Genomic DNA, 19240 nt, shown 5'->3' with positions numbered 1-19240 from the left:
CTGGTTTTTGAGCTTTTAGGGTGCACTTAGATAATGTTTTCAAGCTTCTCTTTGCAACCATAAGGCCTACACATTTTAAGTAAAAACTAAAGCTGAGATGCTCAGCTAATCACATGCTTCCCACAGGTAAGGGCTTTAAGAAACACACCATATTGCAAGAGTTGGCCACACTGCTTGTCATCCTATACAAAATTTAATGGTAGAAATATTTGGACTGAGGATACTGGAGGAGAGGTAGATACAGGTTAAGAAGGGGAGTTGACGAGTGAAGTAGTGTTGATCAGGAATTTTTCAACAGATAATGCCCTTTTTGCATAATCAAATTTTTGCCAAAAAAAAAATTCCTGACAGAAAATTAAAATGACAACTCAGTTTCACTTACAAGTGCCTTCTCAGCTTGTAGCCAGCAATCCTAATTATTCTGTTTTGGTTCTCTTGAAACAGAATTTTTCTGGAACTCCCTTCCCATTAAATTTCTGTCCCAATTTGGGATGGTTTTTTTCCACCCCAAAATGTGAAATTTTTCATGAGAATTTTCTGGCCAGCTCTAGAGTGGAGTGTGGAAGGCCTACTAAATGACTTAACTGCCAGCTTATTTCTTTGCTTTTTACAGTTTTCAGTGATGGAATATGCAGACTGCTAACCTTAAACCAAAGCTGACTAAACTTTTTGGTGGGGGTATTTCACAGCCCCATTTCCTGTGCTAAAACCTGCAGACTTGCCCTCACCTATGTCAACCTGTACAAACCTGTTCCCACTGTCCCCTCCACAATATGTTCTCCCTCCTGTATTGCTGGTCCACACAGAACTGTGGGGGGCATAGGGCTGGCTTAAGGTGGAGGCCTGGGGGAGCAACATTGTGGAGGAGCAACTTGGAAGAAATTTGTGAGCAATAATGGAGCTGTAGGGGGGGCCTCAGGATGTGCATGTGAATGAGGATATGGGGAAAGAAGCACATGGGGAAGAAGGGGTAACAAGGTTATAGTGGAGAGCACGGGGAAAACAGCAGACAAGCTAGGATGGGCTTTTGGGAAGGAGCAGCTATACTCTTAACAACTTATACTGCTTTTTCTTCCCCATTCCTATGATCAATGGTTCTTGCAGCTTGAAGTCCCACTTTTTTCCAATCCTCTCCCAACACGCCTCTGCTGTGTGCCCCTATATTCCCTATTCATTTCCTGCATCCTCATCCCACTGCTTCATGGCCCTTCGCCTTTCCTTGGTTTCCTATAGAGCTGCTATATGGTGCATTATGAGGAATTGGAAGACGCGTCAGAATATCTGAGGAGCAAAGAGGTTGATTAAGGAAGAAGGGGAGCAAAGGTGGTGACTGGGGATATGTGGGGGTGAAAAGGTTTTTGGTGGGGGAACAAAACTGTGTAAGGAGGCTGAGAGAATGTAGTGTTTCTGCATCAAGGTATCAATACTTAAAGAGCTCCCTCAGTATTACTGCTTCTACTCTCCAATGGACCCAGGCAGTAATGCTGTGGGTAGCCTATGATATGCTTTTGTGAAAAGGCACCTGCCTCCCCCAGCATTGTTGCCTCAGTGAACCAGGGTATAAACCCTGATCCTTCAAGCCCCACTTTCAGGCTACTGCCTCACATCCCTAGTCACTCTTTCTACAGCCACATCTCTTTCCCAGAGTCCAACCTTCCACCTTGACTCAGCAGAGATATGTCCAGAACACCACAGGCGCATCAGGGACAGAGCAAGATTAAATTTTTTGACAAGCTAAGTTTTGAAGAATGGTAATGATCATTTCTGGTTTTCAGTGATATTTTTCCTCTAGTCTGGGAGGGAGGCTGACAGCAATGGAAGTAGCTGATGTATCTGCATAGTTCTGTTGGTTCATCTTAGTGAAACTAAGATTTCATTTCTGCTTTAAATGCAAACTTCAAAGCAAATTTAACTATGGACTTACATAGTAAATTAATATATTCAGAGAAATAACATTGGCTGCCACAGCTAAATTGTATAGTATAATCATTATAGGCATTAAAGATCTAAATTGATACTTACTGCTGTGTTTGCATTAGTGGCATGCTAGTATTATCATAGCTGTCTGTGTGAAGAGGTGGTACAATCTCACCAGTAACTGGGTGAAACACAGGAAGTGTTGAAAGAGGCCATGCTATCTCTCTATTTTTGGACATCTCACGAAGCTCTTTGGTGGATTTCTGTATAGCACTGTGGTGGACCAACTGGATGCTATGTTAAAAGGAAATAAAATAAATATTTTTCTTAAAAAGGGTTCTAAGAATATGGATAGTTTTGTAAAACCATTTAAAATTGTTTTTTCTTTAAAATACAAGGACTTTGATGCACACTACAGAATATCAGTAGAACAATTATAGTAGAGCTTCAGTATAAAACAAATATTTAAGTTATTTAATTTTGAAAACAAGAATTGTTCTATCAGACTGCTGTGTGAAGAAGTATTTTTCTAAAATATCTTAGACTATGCAATATAATGTTAATATTCCATTTATTTACTGCTGTAAAAATAAAAGTTTTGGTAACTTTTATATTGTTATTTCTTGTGGTGGATTCCTAAATACTCACAGAAGCTTCAATTTTATGGCAGAATATTATGTAGGCACGGGATACCTTTCATGAAAGTTCTTTCATCTGTCCATTGCCTTGTAAAAATGTAGATTGGGAGTCACATATGCATGAACATTAATTACATAATACTATTATTACTCTAAATGATTTTACATTAAACTGATCTTTATTAATTACAAACCCTTTTTATTCTGACCTGCTAGCCTTGCCACACCTCTCTGTTTTATAGCAGCTTTCACATATATGAATTAGACTGTGAATCAAGGAGAGTGAGAGAAGAGCATGACACATGTATGAAGCATGACAAGCTACTGAGAAATGAAAATTAAATGAGAAAGAAAAATAACAGGAAAGAAGACACTTACTCTGGTGTTTGCATGTTTCTCTTTTCCCTAAAAACAAAACAAAATTTATGAATTAAATAATAGCATTGATAGTTGGAACATTAAATCTATCTGCTGATGGAAAAAGGAACATGATGTGGAAATGCTGACACTGTTACCACCAAATCAAGTTGATAGCATTTGCCACCAGGTTAATGATAAGAACTGGATGAGCACACGTATAGAGCTGTTGATACTGATGACAGACCGACAACCACACCCACACACAAGTGAATGAAAATGCAAGTTAAGGAAAAGGCTTCTGGCTAAAATAAATTCTATGACGAACTGAAATCAGGGTACGTGTAAGAGATGAAAGAAACTACGTTACTTGCTGCTTTTGTTTCATATGTTTGGCTTTTATAACCCTAAATTCAATTTACGTCCCTGGCAATATTTATTTTATTAGTGTTAGGATCTTTAAAATTAATGTTCAGTGAATGAAAATTTTAGTCAAATTAAATAATTGTCCTGAATTGGTGGGTCTTTTATTTTTATTTTATTTTTTTTGTGCATAGACAATTTAACCATTTTGAATAGAACTACAGTCCCTAAATCTATTCTCTTGGAGATTACCAATAATTTTAATGCATGTTTAGATGGAAAACTGTACAATATATATTAAATATTTCTGCTGGTCTGTTTAAAAAGTATTTTTATGAACTGAATGATACTCTTCTACAGAATGCTTTCATATGGATTACAATCTCAGAAAAATCTACAATTACTAATTAGTGTTTTAAAGTACTCACACTCCTTCCCGTCGGCAGCACATGATATAAGCAAGTATTAGAAAAAGCACCAGTGCTACTGCCGAGGGCACTGCCAGTGTAATTAGGAAATCCGAGTAATAGTCTCTGCTTTTCAGTGTATCAGACGGTGGTTTATATTCTCCACCATCAGGTAATATTCCCTCTCCTCGGATCACTTCCTGATAGGTGGAAACTTGTTTTGTTTTATCAACCTGATACCAAAAAAAAAAAAAAAGAATTACATAACCAATTAACAAATGTCTGTGGAAAATGAAAATCATAAATCAGAAAAAGCAACGCTACAAAGCACAGCCTTTCAAATTATATGAAATCTCACAACTCCATTTATTTTTCCAAAGACTTCTTCATGTAAGGTATTCCATTGTCTTAATTAATGTTAAAGACCAAATCACAGAAAATGCTCATTGACCAATGCTGTGACTACCCCAAAATGGTACAATTTGTTATATGAACTTGACTGAGACCACCAATTAATTTTATTTAAGTCACTGAATAGCTACCAAATAACAGCAGCGGTCAATGAGCATAAGATAAACTCTCTGAAAAATTGTCAAAGACAGATAGGTACCAAATAAGCATTTTTTGGTCAATATCAACCAGGGCAAGCGTTTGTACTTTTAACTAGAGCTATGGAAATTTTACAGCCAAAACTATTTTTGGGGAAAATTAATGATTCAGTGACACCAAAACATTTCTCAAATTAGTGTCAATTTAATCAAATTGTTTATTTTTTGTGGTGGCGGGGGAGGGTTACCCCCAACATTCTGAAAACCTGAAATGTTTCATTTGGATATTTTCAAAATGAAAGTTTTTATTTTATTTGAAATTATTTGTAATTTCAAATTTTCCTTCGATTCTAAAAAGAAATAAAATACAAAAAGAAACACTGACACAATTCTTTTTTTTTAACTTTTTGATTGGTGGAAAATTTCAAAATTTCGTTTTCAGTTCAAGCTGAAATTTTTTTTTTTTTTTTTGGAATTGCCATTGACCAAAGAAACTCATTATTCACTCTTCTCTTCTTGTAACATAAAGCAGAAAGGGTGTATAGATCCCATTATTAATTCCCTCAGATATCCAGTTCCCCTGTTTTTGATTAGGTAATATTTATCCTGCTTCTGTTCAATTATTCATCCCACTCACACTCCCAAAGTGTACTGTAGTCACTAAAAAGTAGAAGAAAGAAGCAATGTAGCACTTTCAAACCCTAATAAAGGGGGGGAAATTAATGTCATCAATTACTGTATAATAGTAAAGCTCAATTATTTAGTATTAACTTCACAATAAGGGATTTTGAACTTAATTATATACCCTGGTTGTGCTTGTGCCTGTTCAATCTCAATATAAAATAAAATAATCCCATATAGTAACATATATGAACTAGTAGACTTCAGAATATAATTAATACATAAGGTGAATGTTTCTTTTATTCGTTTAAATCTAAGTAACAACAGACTCATTCATTTCCTTAGATGAAATATAGTCTTATCAATTATTGGATGATTTAGAAGACCAGCACAAAGTGACAAATTAAAACTTAAAAAGACAAATTTTAAAAAGATTACTAAAATATTTATTCAGTAGCTGAATAGTTGTACAAATGAAAACAGTAACTTAAAAAAATTGTTGATTAGACCATTTATCTCCAAAGAATCTATGACATCACTAAAAAATAGATATTTTAAAAGCACTTTTGAAGACTCATTCTAAACATTGCCATAGCACAAGATAAACATTTTTGATCAGTCATATAAATGAAGTTAGAGGATCTATTCAAAGTTCTGGTTTCGCCGAATTAAAGAAATTATGCTGATTTTCAGATATATTGTAAGTAACACTTTGACTAACTCATTCTCATCCTGCATTATTTTATTTTTATATACGGAAATAAGATTAAATATAAAAATGTATTTATTAAGAAATAGATCAATAGCAAATATCAGATTATAGTAATATAAAAATACGTCCTTTGAATTTATTTTACCAAACAACACTAATTTTTGTTATTTGATAAAATAAATTCAAAACACCGACTTTTGTATTTCAATAATCTGATTATTGGCTATTGATTTATTTTTTAACATACATTTATATATTAAGCACATTTCTTAAATACTAAAAAGTAAACCCTGCCCTCTGTTGCATGAATGAGTTATGAATGACTGGAAAAAGGTTGTAGGAAGTCTCTTCTACCTGTTTCTTTGCCCCCTAGTTGGTGTTCAAAGGAAGTGAACTGGATGCAGTACTGAATGGAATCATTACCCTGAGGGGGGCATAGTCTGCTCCTGCCTCTCTGCCACTAGCACTAGCCACTGCATTCAGCAGTATTTGCTTGCCGGGGATGTACAGATCCATGTCAGAGGACAAGAAATGGTTACTTGCAGTAATTGGTTGTTTGAGATGTGATGGAGCCATGTATTCCACTTAGGTGTGTGTGCACCCAGTGCACTGGAGCCAGAGAATTTTGTCTAGCAGTACCCATAGAGGGGTGGTATTCACACTCGTGGTCCCTCCCCTGGCTATATGAGCCAGCACTGCCCTGATCCCCCTCAGATCCTTGGCACCGAGTGCCCAAAGGCTAGACTCCAAAGCAGAGGGGACAGAGAATCAATCATGGGGTACACATCTGCATCACATCTTGAAGAACCACATTTACAGTAAGTAACTGTTTCTTCTTCTTCAAGTAGATGCAGCTGTATATTCTATGTAGGTGATTCACAAGCAGTACCCACCCCAGGAGGCACGGCTCCGAGTCCACCTAAACAAGGATTGCAGGACTGCCCCCACCAAAGCTTGCATCCGCTCTGGAAGATGCAGTAATGGCATAACGGTTCATAAATGTATGTATGGATGACCATGTAGCAGCCATGCAAATGTCCAAGAATGGGACATCACTGAGGAATGCTATTGATGCAGCTTGCATTCTCACCCATTGAAGCCATTTCATATGCAGTCTTGATACTGGAGGATATCCATTTAGACAGGGTCTGTGAAGAGACCTCTTGTGCCTTCATATGATCTGCATATGACACACATAGCTGAGGCAAAGCATGAAACTGTTTAGTCCTGTACAGACAGAAGGCTAAACATCACCTGACATCTAATGTATGAACGTGCTGCTCCTTTGGAGATGAATATGGCTTAGGAAAGAACACTGGTAAATATACCACCTGGTTCAAAGAAACCGAGAAACCCCTTTAGACAAAATTTTTGGGGTGTGGTTGTAAAGTCACTTTATCTGTAGAGAATTGCGTGCATGAAGGTTCTGCCATCAGAGCCTGCAACTCACAGACTCTCCTTGCAGATGTTGTCACTAACAGGAATGCAGTCTTCTGACACAAACGCGGAAAGGGACAAGATACCAGGAGCTCAAACGAAGGTCCCATTAAAACCACTAGGACCGTGTTAAGGTGCCACAGAGGAATCAGCTCTCAGACCGGAGGATTGAGAGAAAGAAGTCCTTTTAAGAATCTTGCTACTGTGGCACTGGAGAAGACTGATCTTCCCTGAATAGGGGGACAAAACACTGATATTGCCGCCAGATGTACTCTCAATGAGCGAAGCACAAGGCCCAGTGACTGAAGATGCAGCAAGTACTCAAAGTTGTCCTGAATAGAAGGCAGCATTGGTTAAACACTGCAGGCCAACAACCACACCAAAAACTGCTTCCATTTTGCCAAATAGGTGGAGTCCTGCATGGATACAAAATTTGTTTCCACATCCAATCCGCAAAAATGATCCACAGATATCCGCATCCATGGATGCAAAGCAGATATCCGTGGATTTGCAAGGCTCTATGAATAGGCCACTCTGGTAGAGGGTTTTCTACCATTGAGTAGGATCTTTTGAACAGCCATGGAACACCAGAATTCCTCCTTAGTTAGCCATGAAGCAGACATACCACGAGATGCAGGGAGCTGAGCATGGGATTTAAAGTGTGACCATGATTCTGTGTGAGTAGGTTTGGATAAAGAGGACAGGATATGGGAGGCTGAGAACGCCAGAAAAACAGCACTGCCTCAGTCATACTGGGACAATCAGAATGAGCTTGGCCCAATCCGCCTTCAGCTTGAGGATGACCTGTGGGATGACTGAGATTGGGGGAAAAGCATACAGACGTGCTGACTGCAGCCAAGATAGATGATGTCAGACAGGGAGTCCAGTCTGAGGCCTTCTTGAGAGCAGAACAGATGACATTTCCTGATGTTGCTCGTAACAAACAGGTTGATCATCGGAATGCCCTAAGCTGCAAAGATGGCCCGGAGCACACTAGTCTTCAGAGACCAGGGAAAAATTCCTGCTGAGATGGTCTGTGAGATGATTCTGGACCCTGGGCAAGTGGTCAGCAATCGGAGTGATACTCTCCTCGATGAAGAACTGCCACAACCTGATTGCCCCTTGGCAGAGCATCCTGGAGTGTGCTCCCCTTTGCCTGTTCACATAATACATTGCGGTGTTATTGTAAGTATGTGAAAGAACCACTGAGCCCCTGATACAGTTCAGAAAAGTGTAACACGCACCATAGATGGTCAGAAGCTCCAGTAAGTTGATATGCAGTGAGAACTCCTGCTCTGAACACAGACCTTGAACATACAGTGATCCCAGATATGCTTCCCATCTCATCAGGGAGGCATCTGTGACAACAGACTTGGTTGATATGTGCCAGATGAAGGAAACTCCATGACAAACATTCTCTAGGAGTGTCCACTACTGCAAGGAGTCCAGGACCAGTGGAGGGAGACAGACCACTCTGTCCAAAGAGTAAAGAGTGGTATGGTAAACTGTCCTGAGCCACATTTTAAGGGGGCAAAGGTGTAATCTTGAAAACTGGAGCCGCATGTCTGCTTGCCCTAGGTGCAGAAGAATTGGGCATTTTCAGTTTAATTTGAATAAGTTAAATTTGCTTCTGGTGCAGTTTTCAAATTTATAATTGATTGAAACCCAAACACAACTTATTTATAGTTACATTAAAAAAACACCTCAATAACTGCTAAAAGAATATTAATTAGGTTATAAAGTCAAGCACTTAAACATTAGGAAATGCTAGATTTATGGCTTCCTGTGAAATTTTAATTCTGCCTCCTTGTGCAGCCAATCTGTGTGTTGTGTGAAACAGGTCAAGTGGAAAAAATAGTAAGTGAGCATTTAAATGCCTAGCCCTCTCCCAAACTTTTGGGAACACCTGCCCCATGTTTAGCTCTGGAGGGAGGCAGATGTGGGGAGGTATGTGTTCAATGCCGGGAGGTGTGTGGGCAGACAGAGGGAAGTCTGAATCCACTTCCTCCTTCACTCCACTTGCTGCTATGGGAGCTGCTCTGGCAGCTACCAGATGTTCTCAGTACACTGTGTGATGAGGCGGTGCTGGAAACAGCACTGGCCTTAGAATGTTCATACTCAGTTATTATTGTGGCAGGCTGCCAAAAAATTCCTGACCAGTGCAAGCAACAGAAGGGAAATGACTGAGTTATTAATTGTAAAACTTTCAAACCTGAACAAAATTTCATTGAACAAGCAAAAGGCATATCTATAGCCCCATGACTTTGTCCCTGCAGAATTTCAAAGGCCTACTGCAAACAATGGAGGTTTCAGAGCTTCTTTTAAAAAATTGCAAGAATCTATATAATGGAAAGTGTTAGACAATGTTGTGAGACACAGGCCCACTTCTGGATCACTACTCTGCGTCAGCAACTTTTGTCAGGCCTGAATTGGTCTGTTATTAGACACCTTTCTACAGACATCCCTAATTTATGCTAATTTTTTCAGCAATCAACACAGAAACAGTGGATATTTTATGGCTCTTCCTTTTGCAATAATTGTCATTTTTACAGGTTTTAGGCAACTCTTCTGATTCAAAATGTATTGAAAGATAGAGGATGGGTGATCTACTGGACTGCACATGGACAGGTAATTAGGTATGTTTACGTTTTAAAATCCCCATTCTGATAATCTCTCCAAAAAATCCTGGTAAGACATTTCACCTCTTTTCTTCAGTTTCCTCATTTGTGAAATGGGGATAATGCTTATTAACATACCTCTGAGGAGCATGTAAAGATAAATTAATATTTGTAAATGCAATGAAGATAAGAAATGCAATGTGTTAAGTATTACCAGGTGATTCAGCTTACTCTGCTAGCTCTTTTAAAATTTCTGCATACATCTCATTTGGCCCTACTGAGATACGGGTTTTACTGACCATCTTGGTTTAACATTGTTTGCATTACATTCTTCCCATTCCTCAATTTCTTTGCTTTTTGTTTAAAACTGAATTAAAACTAACCATTTTAAAAATTCAGCCCTTATCAGAATTATTCTCCTTCCCTGGCCAACAGTAGTCCTATTTTTTTCCTTAATATTTCTCTTTTACTTGATAAACCTGAGGAAAATTTTCCAGTTTCATTTGGCTCCAGTAGTTCATCTTATTTTCATTTTCTGCCTCTTATTTAATGTGAGATGTTTATGTTCAGAAGAAGTTTTTAACAATTTAGAAACATTGCAACCAGGCGTGATGGTACATGCCTGTAATCCCAGCTAACTGGGAGGTGGAGGCTGGTGGATTGCTTGAGCTCAGGGGTTCTGGGCTGTGGTGCGCTATGCTGATTGTGCGCCTAGTGCTCCTGACACTAGCCAGCAGGTGGCTGAAGGAATGGCTAGAACAACACGAATGTTCAATCAAGGTGATTCAAGGATAAACATTGCTAAATTACTCAACTCAGTATGTCAGTAACTGATGTCAATTTTTTTTTTAGGTTAATGAGTTAGACCTAGGCATATTAGTGCAGTGAATTAATGAACCAGGCATTCATTTATGGGTTCAAATCCTACTTAAGTCACCACAAAGGAAACTGAATTTGGTGGTTTTAGTCTTGCCTGCACTATAATACACTTCTAGCCACATAGCAAAATCCCTCCACATTCTAGCAGTCTCTGCTGAAGGAAGAGTTATGTCTGATCAGTCACAAGTGAGGTGCATTTGGCAGAGTTGTTTAGTGAGGCTTGCAAAATACTCGGCCACACTATGTTCAGCTCTAAGTAGCGCATTTACAAACACATCACTTCTTATGTTATCACAAAGTGACTCACCAAAGAGATTTTACACCAGTCAATATTGAACTCAGTACGAAATTTTTTATCACAAGTTATTACAGGTTCCATTTCTTGGCTGCATCTCAGCTGATTTTGTGGATTTTCCACTTCTCGTAAGCATGAGGAGAATGGAACATCTGCACCAACCATAACATAGACACTGCAGAAAAAGATGTGTGACAAAGTGTCATCAGGATATCCATTAATAAATAAATATTTAATGAACACAGTCTAGTCCTCTGCATTCCAATGATCACCATAGTTCATTTCTAAAACAGCTAGTTGTGTTTTATAGGCTATGACATCACTTTTTCCAATGTAGGCCCAATGAACTGGGACCAAACTGTTTCTCTAGCTACTTATTACATTCCTACTACTGCTTGAGTGTACTGTGTGATTATGACTAGCAATAGTCAGTTTTCATTTTCAAAAAGTTACGAAGCTCAAAGTTCAGGATTTTGAGGTAAAAACAGCAATAAATCATTGATAAAGTACTTGAGGAAGTTCTGTTAAAATAGTTCATTTCATATAAGAGAAAATTTTGTTCAGCATAGCATTCTTGAAAATTCATGGATATATCAGCACTTCTTCCCACGTGTAAATTGTAAAATGTATTTGAAAATGCTTTAAATTAGAACTGCAATTTATTAATTTATTATTGATGCCAACCTGTCAAAACATCCAGCTTCTCTCAACAAATTCCACAAGACAGTTATGCACTGTCAATACAAAATTTTACAACATACTGAAAGCAGAGTGTGGGACAAAACAAACTGATTTTAGTGTCAAAGTAAATAAAACAAGGGCTACTGTACTGATACTATTATTCATTTTCATACTTATCTCAATTGAAATGAATAAATGAAACTGTTACAGAATATAATCTGCTGCACCAAAAAGTCACAGAATCCAGGGACCTTGAAGCAGAATTTAGGTTCAGTTTGCCAGGGAGTACACAGAGCACAGTCTGAGCAATACTCAAAACCACCACAGATGAAACTCTATGTAGCATCTTATATACACTGGTGTGGCTAACACAGGATGAGGAAGCTGCGTATCTCTTTAGTTCATGTGTTTAAAAATTCCAGGAGTTAGTTTACTAGCCAGCATATATTACAGTAATACATAAATAATCCACTTTAAGACACTGTTCAATGAACAAATTTCAGATACCTTACTTGGGGGTTGGGTGCCAGATTTTCTTTAGCTGCTGTTCAACTGTAGTGACAGACTTCAAGAAGCCTCTCAATCAAAAAACATTAAAAAAGGAAAATTTTGCTCAAGGCGTATTTCTCCAGTAAGTTCTTATCTGTATATTTTTAAAAAAAAAACTTTCCTAAAACTTCTAACGCAAAGGAATGAGCCCCTTCACAAGCAATATTAATCAGTGAACTCTAAATTTAAGAGCTATAGTATTGGAAGATGTAGCTTTAAATGTGCCTGTGATGTTTGGAACAGAATGCAGCTGAGCTAATTTTAAGTTTTGTGAGGTCTATGTTATAGAACTTCAGAGTCATGAATCAAAATTAGGCTCTGGAGTTACTGGGATATAAGACTGGAATTGTAGATTAAGAGAGTCTTATTTCCTTCCACCTGTTTTGTAAGCAGAGAAAACTGTTAATGTTTCTTTGATTGTAAATTCCCAGCACCTAACATCAAAAGACCTTGATCTCCCCATCTGGGGCCTCTGGGTACGTATGTATTTTTAATATCTAATAACAATTTCCAAAAGTTTGTTCTTTAAAAAGTAACTTCCAAAAAGTCTTGAATGCCTGAAAGGAACATTAAACACTTCAGTGTCACTTCAGTGACACTTATTTTGAGTGCTAAAGACTTATAAACAGATTAGATATATATACACATGTGCTTACCCCTCTTTCATATCATTAATAGGAAGTGGAACTCTGCCTCCCCTGTCTAGAGCTGAGGTGATGTTTATAGCATTCAAACGCTCTGGTTGCCACACATTTTTCACTGCTCCAAGAAAATCTCCAAGAACCTCACTTGCTAACATTTCTTCTACATTCATGTTCTTTATGAAGAACTCCGCTTGATATGGTAAAGGAAAATCTAGTTGTGAAGGAAAAGAGTTATGTCTTTATTACAAAAGATCTAAAATAGTGGTTGAGTACTGCACTATTGACTTATTAAAGAAGACTGAGGAGGCACCTTCCTAAAATCCTTTTATGATACCAAGTTATATTCTGATCTGGCCACTCTTGTTTAATTATCAAACTATGTTTATTTATAATGGCACCAACTATTTTTTAAAGAAGCACTCAAGCTTTGCTCTATTGATGGAGCTACTGGCAACCTGCAAATAACCTGAGGGCTGATCCTCAGCTGGTGTAAATTATAATAGTGCTGTGACTTCAATGAAACTATGACAATTTACCTCTGCACAGGATCTGCCCCCTGAAGACAACACTTAATCTGCATTAAATGAAGAAAATTGCAGCTACCCTACTCTTGGGCAAAGAGGAGTGGCCTGCAATGACTACAAGTCTCAGCCTGCATTGCTTCATACACTGACCAGAGTGGCATGAGATGATTAATTCAAGATGAAATATTGTAGGCTGGAACCTGTAAATGCAATAGGCCACAACTCCATGTTGAAACTGAAGGTGATGACAGACTATATTGTAGGTCTCACTTTAGTTTCCTCTTGTCTAAGTAATCAGTAAATTCAAAATGCACAAACTGTCCACACCCACAATTAGAATGGTCTGCTAAATTTTATGGCGAGCTGGGCAAATAACTGATTTTTCAGTTGGATGACAGTTCTGAAATATATGTTTAAAAAAAAAAATCAGTTTGGTCAAACCAAATCTGATTTTTTTCTGACTTTTCAGTTGATTGAGAAATTCCATATCAGGTATATTTCAGAGCAGGAATTCAAACCTCTATCTCCCATATCCCAAGTGAATGCCCTAGCCACTGAGCTAAATAATATAAGGGCAGTAGCAGATGCAGCAGCATCACCACCATTACCACCACAAACTTCACCTCCTCCTCCTCTGGTTGTTTTGTGAATGGTCAAAATTATTAGTGTCAAATTCATAGATTCAGGTTGACCAAAACAGATTTTTCAGTGAAAATTCAATTTGCCTGAAAAAGTTTGCCCAGCTCTAATTTTAAGACAGATCAGTGGTGTTAGTATTTTTAAGGTGACTTGTATTGTTTTCAGTTTTGAACTGTGATTTGTTTGCAGCTTGGTTAACCTGAAACATCTACTTTTTTAAATGTAAAAGTTACCACAGAACATTGTCTGCTGCACCTGAGTTTTATGTTTTATGTGCAACTATTTTTGTGGTACTGTGCATTTGTATCCGGTGCACATTCAAATTCAATATGCACATTTCATTTTTTCCCCATAGACAGATATTCTAAAAGTACTTAGCGGAGGCCAGGAGTAGTGGTCAGAGCGCTGATAAAATAAAAAGCCTTCTTTCAAATATTAAAGAAAACCCAGAAGAATTTTCATTTTACAGGTCTCATTAACTCAAATTACATGTATTTATGTCTTGTTTTCTGATTTTACAGACTACTGAATATTTTACTTATATTGTTACATACTGCAATCTGGTTACAAACTGTATTGAAGAACACAGGTTTTCCTAAATGAATATCAATATGCTTCGTTTTTAAATCCTTTACACTCTTCTTGGAGATGCTATCTGATTTTTTCACTTGGTTTATTTATTTAGTTTTGCACTAGCTTTTAAATTTAGTAAAACAAGCCTTTCACAATCTTTCATGATAAAACAGATGTTATTAGTTAAGCATGATAGGGTATATTGTACAAATCAACATAGTAACATTATGAAGATGAAAGGGATGTTCACACTGGAGAAAATTTGAGGAGAAAAAATGTTTGCAAAAAATTGTTGTCTGACATTTTTCCTTGTTTCTTTTGCTACTTTTAGAATAGATAGATGCTTTGTGATCACATACCAGTTTTCCTTCTGAGTTTTTATGACATTTATCTATAACTGTGGAAGTGATTGTCACACATTCAGCATTATGATTTAACTGTAGTGAATCATTTCAGTTACCTAAATGCATTTGGAGGGATTTTCTTTGTCTGGTGATACATCAGCTATTGGCCTCTATATGTTGTGGGGATTTAGCTATAAAATAAGTAATAAATTCAAGAGGCATATCAAAGTTAAAAGCCTATGTGTTGCTTTTAAAATCTAGGGAATGAAGGCTTGGTATTGCAGGGCCCTGAGCATTACAGCTCTGATTCAGCAATGCACTTAAGCACATACTTAAAGTTAAGCATATGAGCAGTTCCATTAAAGTTAATGGAACTAACCATGTGCATAAAGTTAAGTATGTGCTTAAATGCATTGCTGGATGGAGGCCAAAATGCTAAGCACTCCCTATGACAATTTGAAAAGGAAAAAGAAAACACCCACTATTGCTTTGTGGCACCCATATTTTTTTCTGATAATGGGACATATTCTCTACTCAATGTAAGTATTACACTGCCAATGACAAGAATAGGAGTTCTGTATGTGGAATAGGAGAGAATATATCCAATGTGTTTACATAATAAACTAAAAGAATGTAGAGAAGCTGCTCCCAGAAAAAAGCAGCAGTAGATAAGGATTTTTATTTACAGGGGAGTGTTGACTAGAGTATATAACAGGAAAAGTGTGGAAGAGAATGCAGCCCTTTACCTTATCATAAAACATTCTGTTATGTGCTTCTCTTATGACAATCTCTTTTGTGTATGACACTTGTTTTGCCTACCCATTGAATAAATCAATGCGAATTACATTTCTTTAACACTTATGCTCTTTTTTTGACTAACCTGCACTACCGTCTACATTTCTGCTTAATGTGCCCCAGTGAACCAGATTCTGGACTTAACAACACTGTAGGTCTGGAGCATAGACCTTCATAGACTTCAGAGCTGCTCAAGATTTTCACCAATATAAATGAAATTAGAATTTAGCTCATTCTATTTATCTGGAGAATTTTTTTCAATGACAGTTGATAGAACATGCAACTAGCTGTTTTGCAAGGCAACCTGAATCTTTAAGGTCACTGCTTGTATAAAGCGTTTGATATTATGAAATTCATTGTCTTTCATAAAGACATTAAAAAAGCATATTGGGCCTCCCTGCCTCCATTTCAAAATCCAATATCTACTATTGTTGATGACAAAATTGTGCAACTCAATTTACCTCAATGGAGCAGTACTTGATTATGTCACTGCTTAATTTGATCCAGTGTCCCTAACTTTGCAAAAAGTTTTTCATTCTATGCTTTAAAAGTCTAATTCGCCAGTTAGATATATCTTTCATTAACCAACTGAGATGCAAAATAATGCTGACATCCCTGCATGTTTCTTTGTCCTTTAACTTCAAAGGCTTGATGCACTTTTCAAATACAGCTCTCACTACTATTGGTTTCAAAACAAATACTTCGCAGAAGAAGAGATATATCCCTTGTATTTGGTGTAGGTGTAGAAAATATACAGTTTGGTACAATTTGGTTCCAAAAGCAAAAAAGTTGGCTCTTCAGAAGAATTTTTAAGAACCAGGCATAAATCAGCCCTGGCAAAAACGGTTTAGCAAAAAATAACAAACAGGATGAATCAAGACAGGGAAGTTTCCCTTACCTCCTCACCACTCAGGCTTTTAGTTGAAACATTGCTTAATGTTTGACAGTATTTTGTCAAATCTATTAATCATGTAATCTTAACAATTTATCACTTATACAATCTAGAGCGCTGCAAAATCTCTTCTGTACATACCTTCTGCTGACATTATATTAATGATCAAGTTATGTCTTGCAGTCTCAAAGGTGCGCCTGTTATAAGCAGTGATCTAGAATAAAAACAGATGACACCAAAATGGTAGTACAAATATGAAAACCAAAATTAATGAATTCAGCAAAGAAAATATTGTTTTTCTTAAATTAAAAATATTCACTAATATATGTACCGTATATACTCGTTCATAAGCTGAATATTTTTGGTAAAAAAGTGACGCATCAAAGATCGGGGGTTGGCTTATAAACAGGTCTACACCAAAATTTAATGATTTTAAACTCTATGGTAAGGATCGGCAACCTTTGGCGCAGGCCAAGGGATGTGCTGGCCGCCGCTTCCCGCCGCCTCCATTGGCCTGGAGCAGCGAACCGCGCCCAGTGGGAGCCGCAATCGACCGAACCTGTGGACGCGGCAGGTAAACAAAGCGGCCCGGCCCACCAGGGTGCTTAGCCTGGCGAGCTGCGTGCCAAAGGTTGCTGATCCCTGCTCTATGGAATCATTGAATTGAATATCTAATACATTGTCGTTTGTTTACCTGGAGCGTCCGCAGGCATGGAGCCCCTCAGCTCCCTATGGCCACGGTTCGCCGTTCCCGTGATCGGCCGAACCTGCGGACGCGGCAGGTAAACAAACTGGCCCGGCCTGCCAGTGGCTTACCCTGAAAGGCTGGGAGCCAAAGTTTTCCAACCCCTGAAATATAGGGTTGGCTTATGAAAGGGTCATACAGTTTTTTGTTGTTTTTACTTATCCATCTTGGGGTGTCGGCTTATAAACGAATGGGCTAATGAACAAGTATATATGGTAATTATTTTTATTTTTGAATAGTAAAAATATAACCTCTATGGACTATATAGAAACAGGAAAGATAAATGAATGAGCAGGCCTACTGGATTGAAGGAGCACTATATTAAATAAAGACAGCTTACTGGGATTTTCACACTAGTAGTTATTTATACTGCACTAATATTCTCAGATACCACATGGATAACATATTTACATACAAGTGATTGGCGTACCCTAGTCCTGTATTCTTTTCTCTCTCGGCTCCATTTCAGGAACACGAGGGAGCAGTTCGTTTGTTTTTCTGTATTTTTTTCGTCTTTTATTGACCTAAGTATGATAAAGTCAAAGAGTAGAGATGGGTTTTGTATTTTGTCCTGAAGGCTGTAAGGTTTCCATTCATTCTTAGCTCCTGGAGGAGCTAACCTAACTGGTGATATTTATAGGAAAAAACATTGTAAGGTCTTTGGGATGGTGACCAACTTTTAGTTGTATATTTGTACAGAGCCTAGCACAATGGGACCTTGATCCATGAATGGGGCTTCTAGGCACTACCACAATACAAATAATAAGAATGCCAGAGTCTTTATCTTTAGGTGTGTTGAAAGCTATTGGGAGATACAGAGTATATGCTCCTTATTTTTGGGAAAAAATGTCTCTGATATAATTATGTACAAGTACACAGAAATGTACCTTTTAAATGCATGAAGGATCTGTGGTATTCATCTGATGGCCAAACAGTCCCCAGTGATTATTCTTTGACTATGTTGAAAAGTTATACCATGACTGAACTCATAAGAATTTTGGAATATGGTATATCAGAATTGTGTATTTTTTTTCCCTTTCCTCCCCATTACCCTCAAAAATACAGATGTCTCATAACACAAATAGAAATAGATGGTCTCTGCCCAAAAGATCTGACAATCTAGCTTGACATGATTCAACAAAGGGAGGTAACAAAATATCAGAAGGTGGAGGGCGGGATAGTGGTTACGTGAATGAAATTATGCAGTCTCTCAGGAAAGGATAGGAATAGCATAGAGGAGCACACTAGTTAAAAATAATATGACTAGCTCACTTCTTGAAGGTGTCCCAGTAAAAGGGCTCTTGAAAGGGATTGGAATGAGGAGAGGATAGTGGTCTGACATATCGGTTACAGGCAAATTTATGTAAGTGAAGAGAATAAAGCTTAAATTGTAAAAATAGTGTACTCTATGTATAAGAAATGTTAATAAAAAATAGAAAATTAATCTCTAATTTGAGAGCTTTTTAACAAAAATTAATTTAGCACTGCAAAATTAAATCTGCTGGAAAACTAACACTAACTGTAGCACTAATATTTAGAGTGGCATTCTTTCCTTTTTTTATTTGTAATTTCAGTTTAACAATAAATCCAAAAGATAGATAAATCACTTATTACAGCTACATCACAAACTATATATTTAAAACTCCTATAAAAGATTGAAAAAACCATTCACCTATTTATTAGGGAGTAAATCAAATAAAACAAAAACTGTACTGGGCCCAGTCCTATTTAACATATTCATAACCGATCTGGAAAAGGGGGTAAACAGTGAGGTGGCAAAATTTGCAGATAATACAAAACTACTCAAAATAGTTTAGTCCCAGGCAGACTGCGAAGAGCTACAAAAGGATCTCACAAAACTGGGTGACTGGGCAACAAAATGGCAGATGAAATTTAATGTTGATAAATGCAAAGTAATGCACATTGGAAAACATAATCCTAACTATACATATACAATGATGGGGTCTAAATTAGCTGTTACCACTCAAGAAAGAGATCTTGGAGTCATTGTGGATAGTTGTCTGAAATCATCCACTCAATGTGCAGCGGCAGTCAAAAAAGC

At 37.5% G+C, this 19240-nt stretch overlaps 1 protein-coding gene across 10 annotated transcripts in view; it reads right to left on the bottom strand.

The window, feature by feature from the left end:
- Positions 1-19240, bottom strand: part of SGCE (sarcoglycan epsilon) — a 55555-nt gene that overhangs the window by 16457 nt on the left and 19858 nt on the right. For 8 of the 10 annotated variants that reach the window (XM_054020406.1, XM_054020405.1, XM_054020409.1 and 5 more), the window contains 6 exons: positions 16575-16647; positions 12679-12877; positions 10805-10967; positions 3704-3915; positions 2934-2960; positions 2023-2211 (listed from right to left, as the gene is read on the bottom strand). In XM_054020406.1, the coding sequence (XP_053876381.1) occupies positions 2023-2211; positions 2934-2960; positions 3704-3915; positions 10805-10967; positions 12679-12877; positions 16575-16647 (863 nt within the window). Of the gene's footprint in view, positions 1-2018; positions 2212-2933; positions 2961-3703; positions 3916-10804; positions 10968-12678; positions 12878-16574; positions 16648-19240 lie in introns of those variants that run through there. The other 2 variants (XM_054020407.1, XM_054020410.1) reach the window with 2 other exon arrangements.

This window comes from Malaclemys terrapin, chromosome 2, assembly GCF_027887155.1.
Source record: "Malaclemys terrapin pileata isolate rMalTer1 chromosome 2, rMalTer1.hap1, whole genome shotgun sequence".
NCBI lineage: Eukaryota > Metazoa > Chordata > Testudines > Emydidae > Malaclemys > Malaclemys terrapin.
The sequence above is the reverse complement of the archived record's forward strand: the minus strand, read 5'-3'. Positions and strand labels throughout refer to the sequence as shown.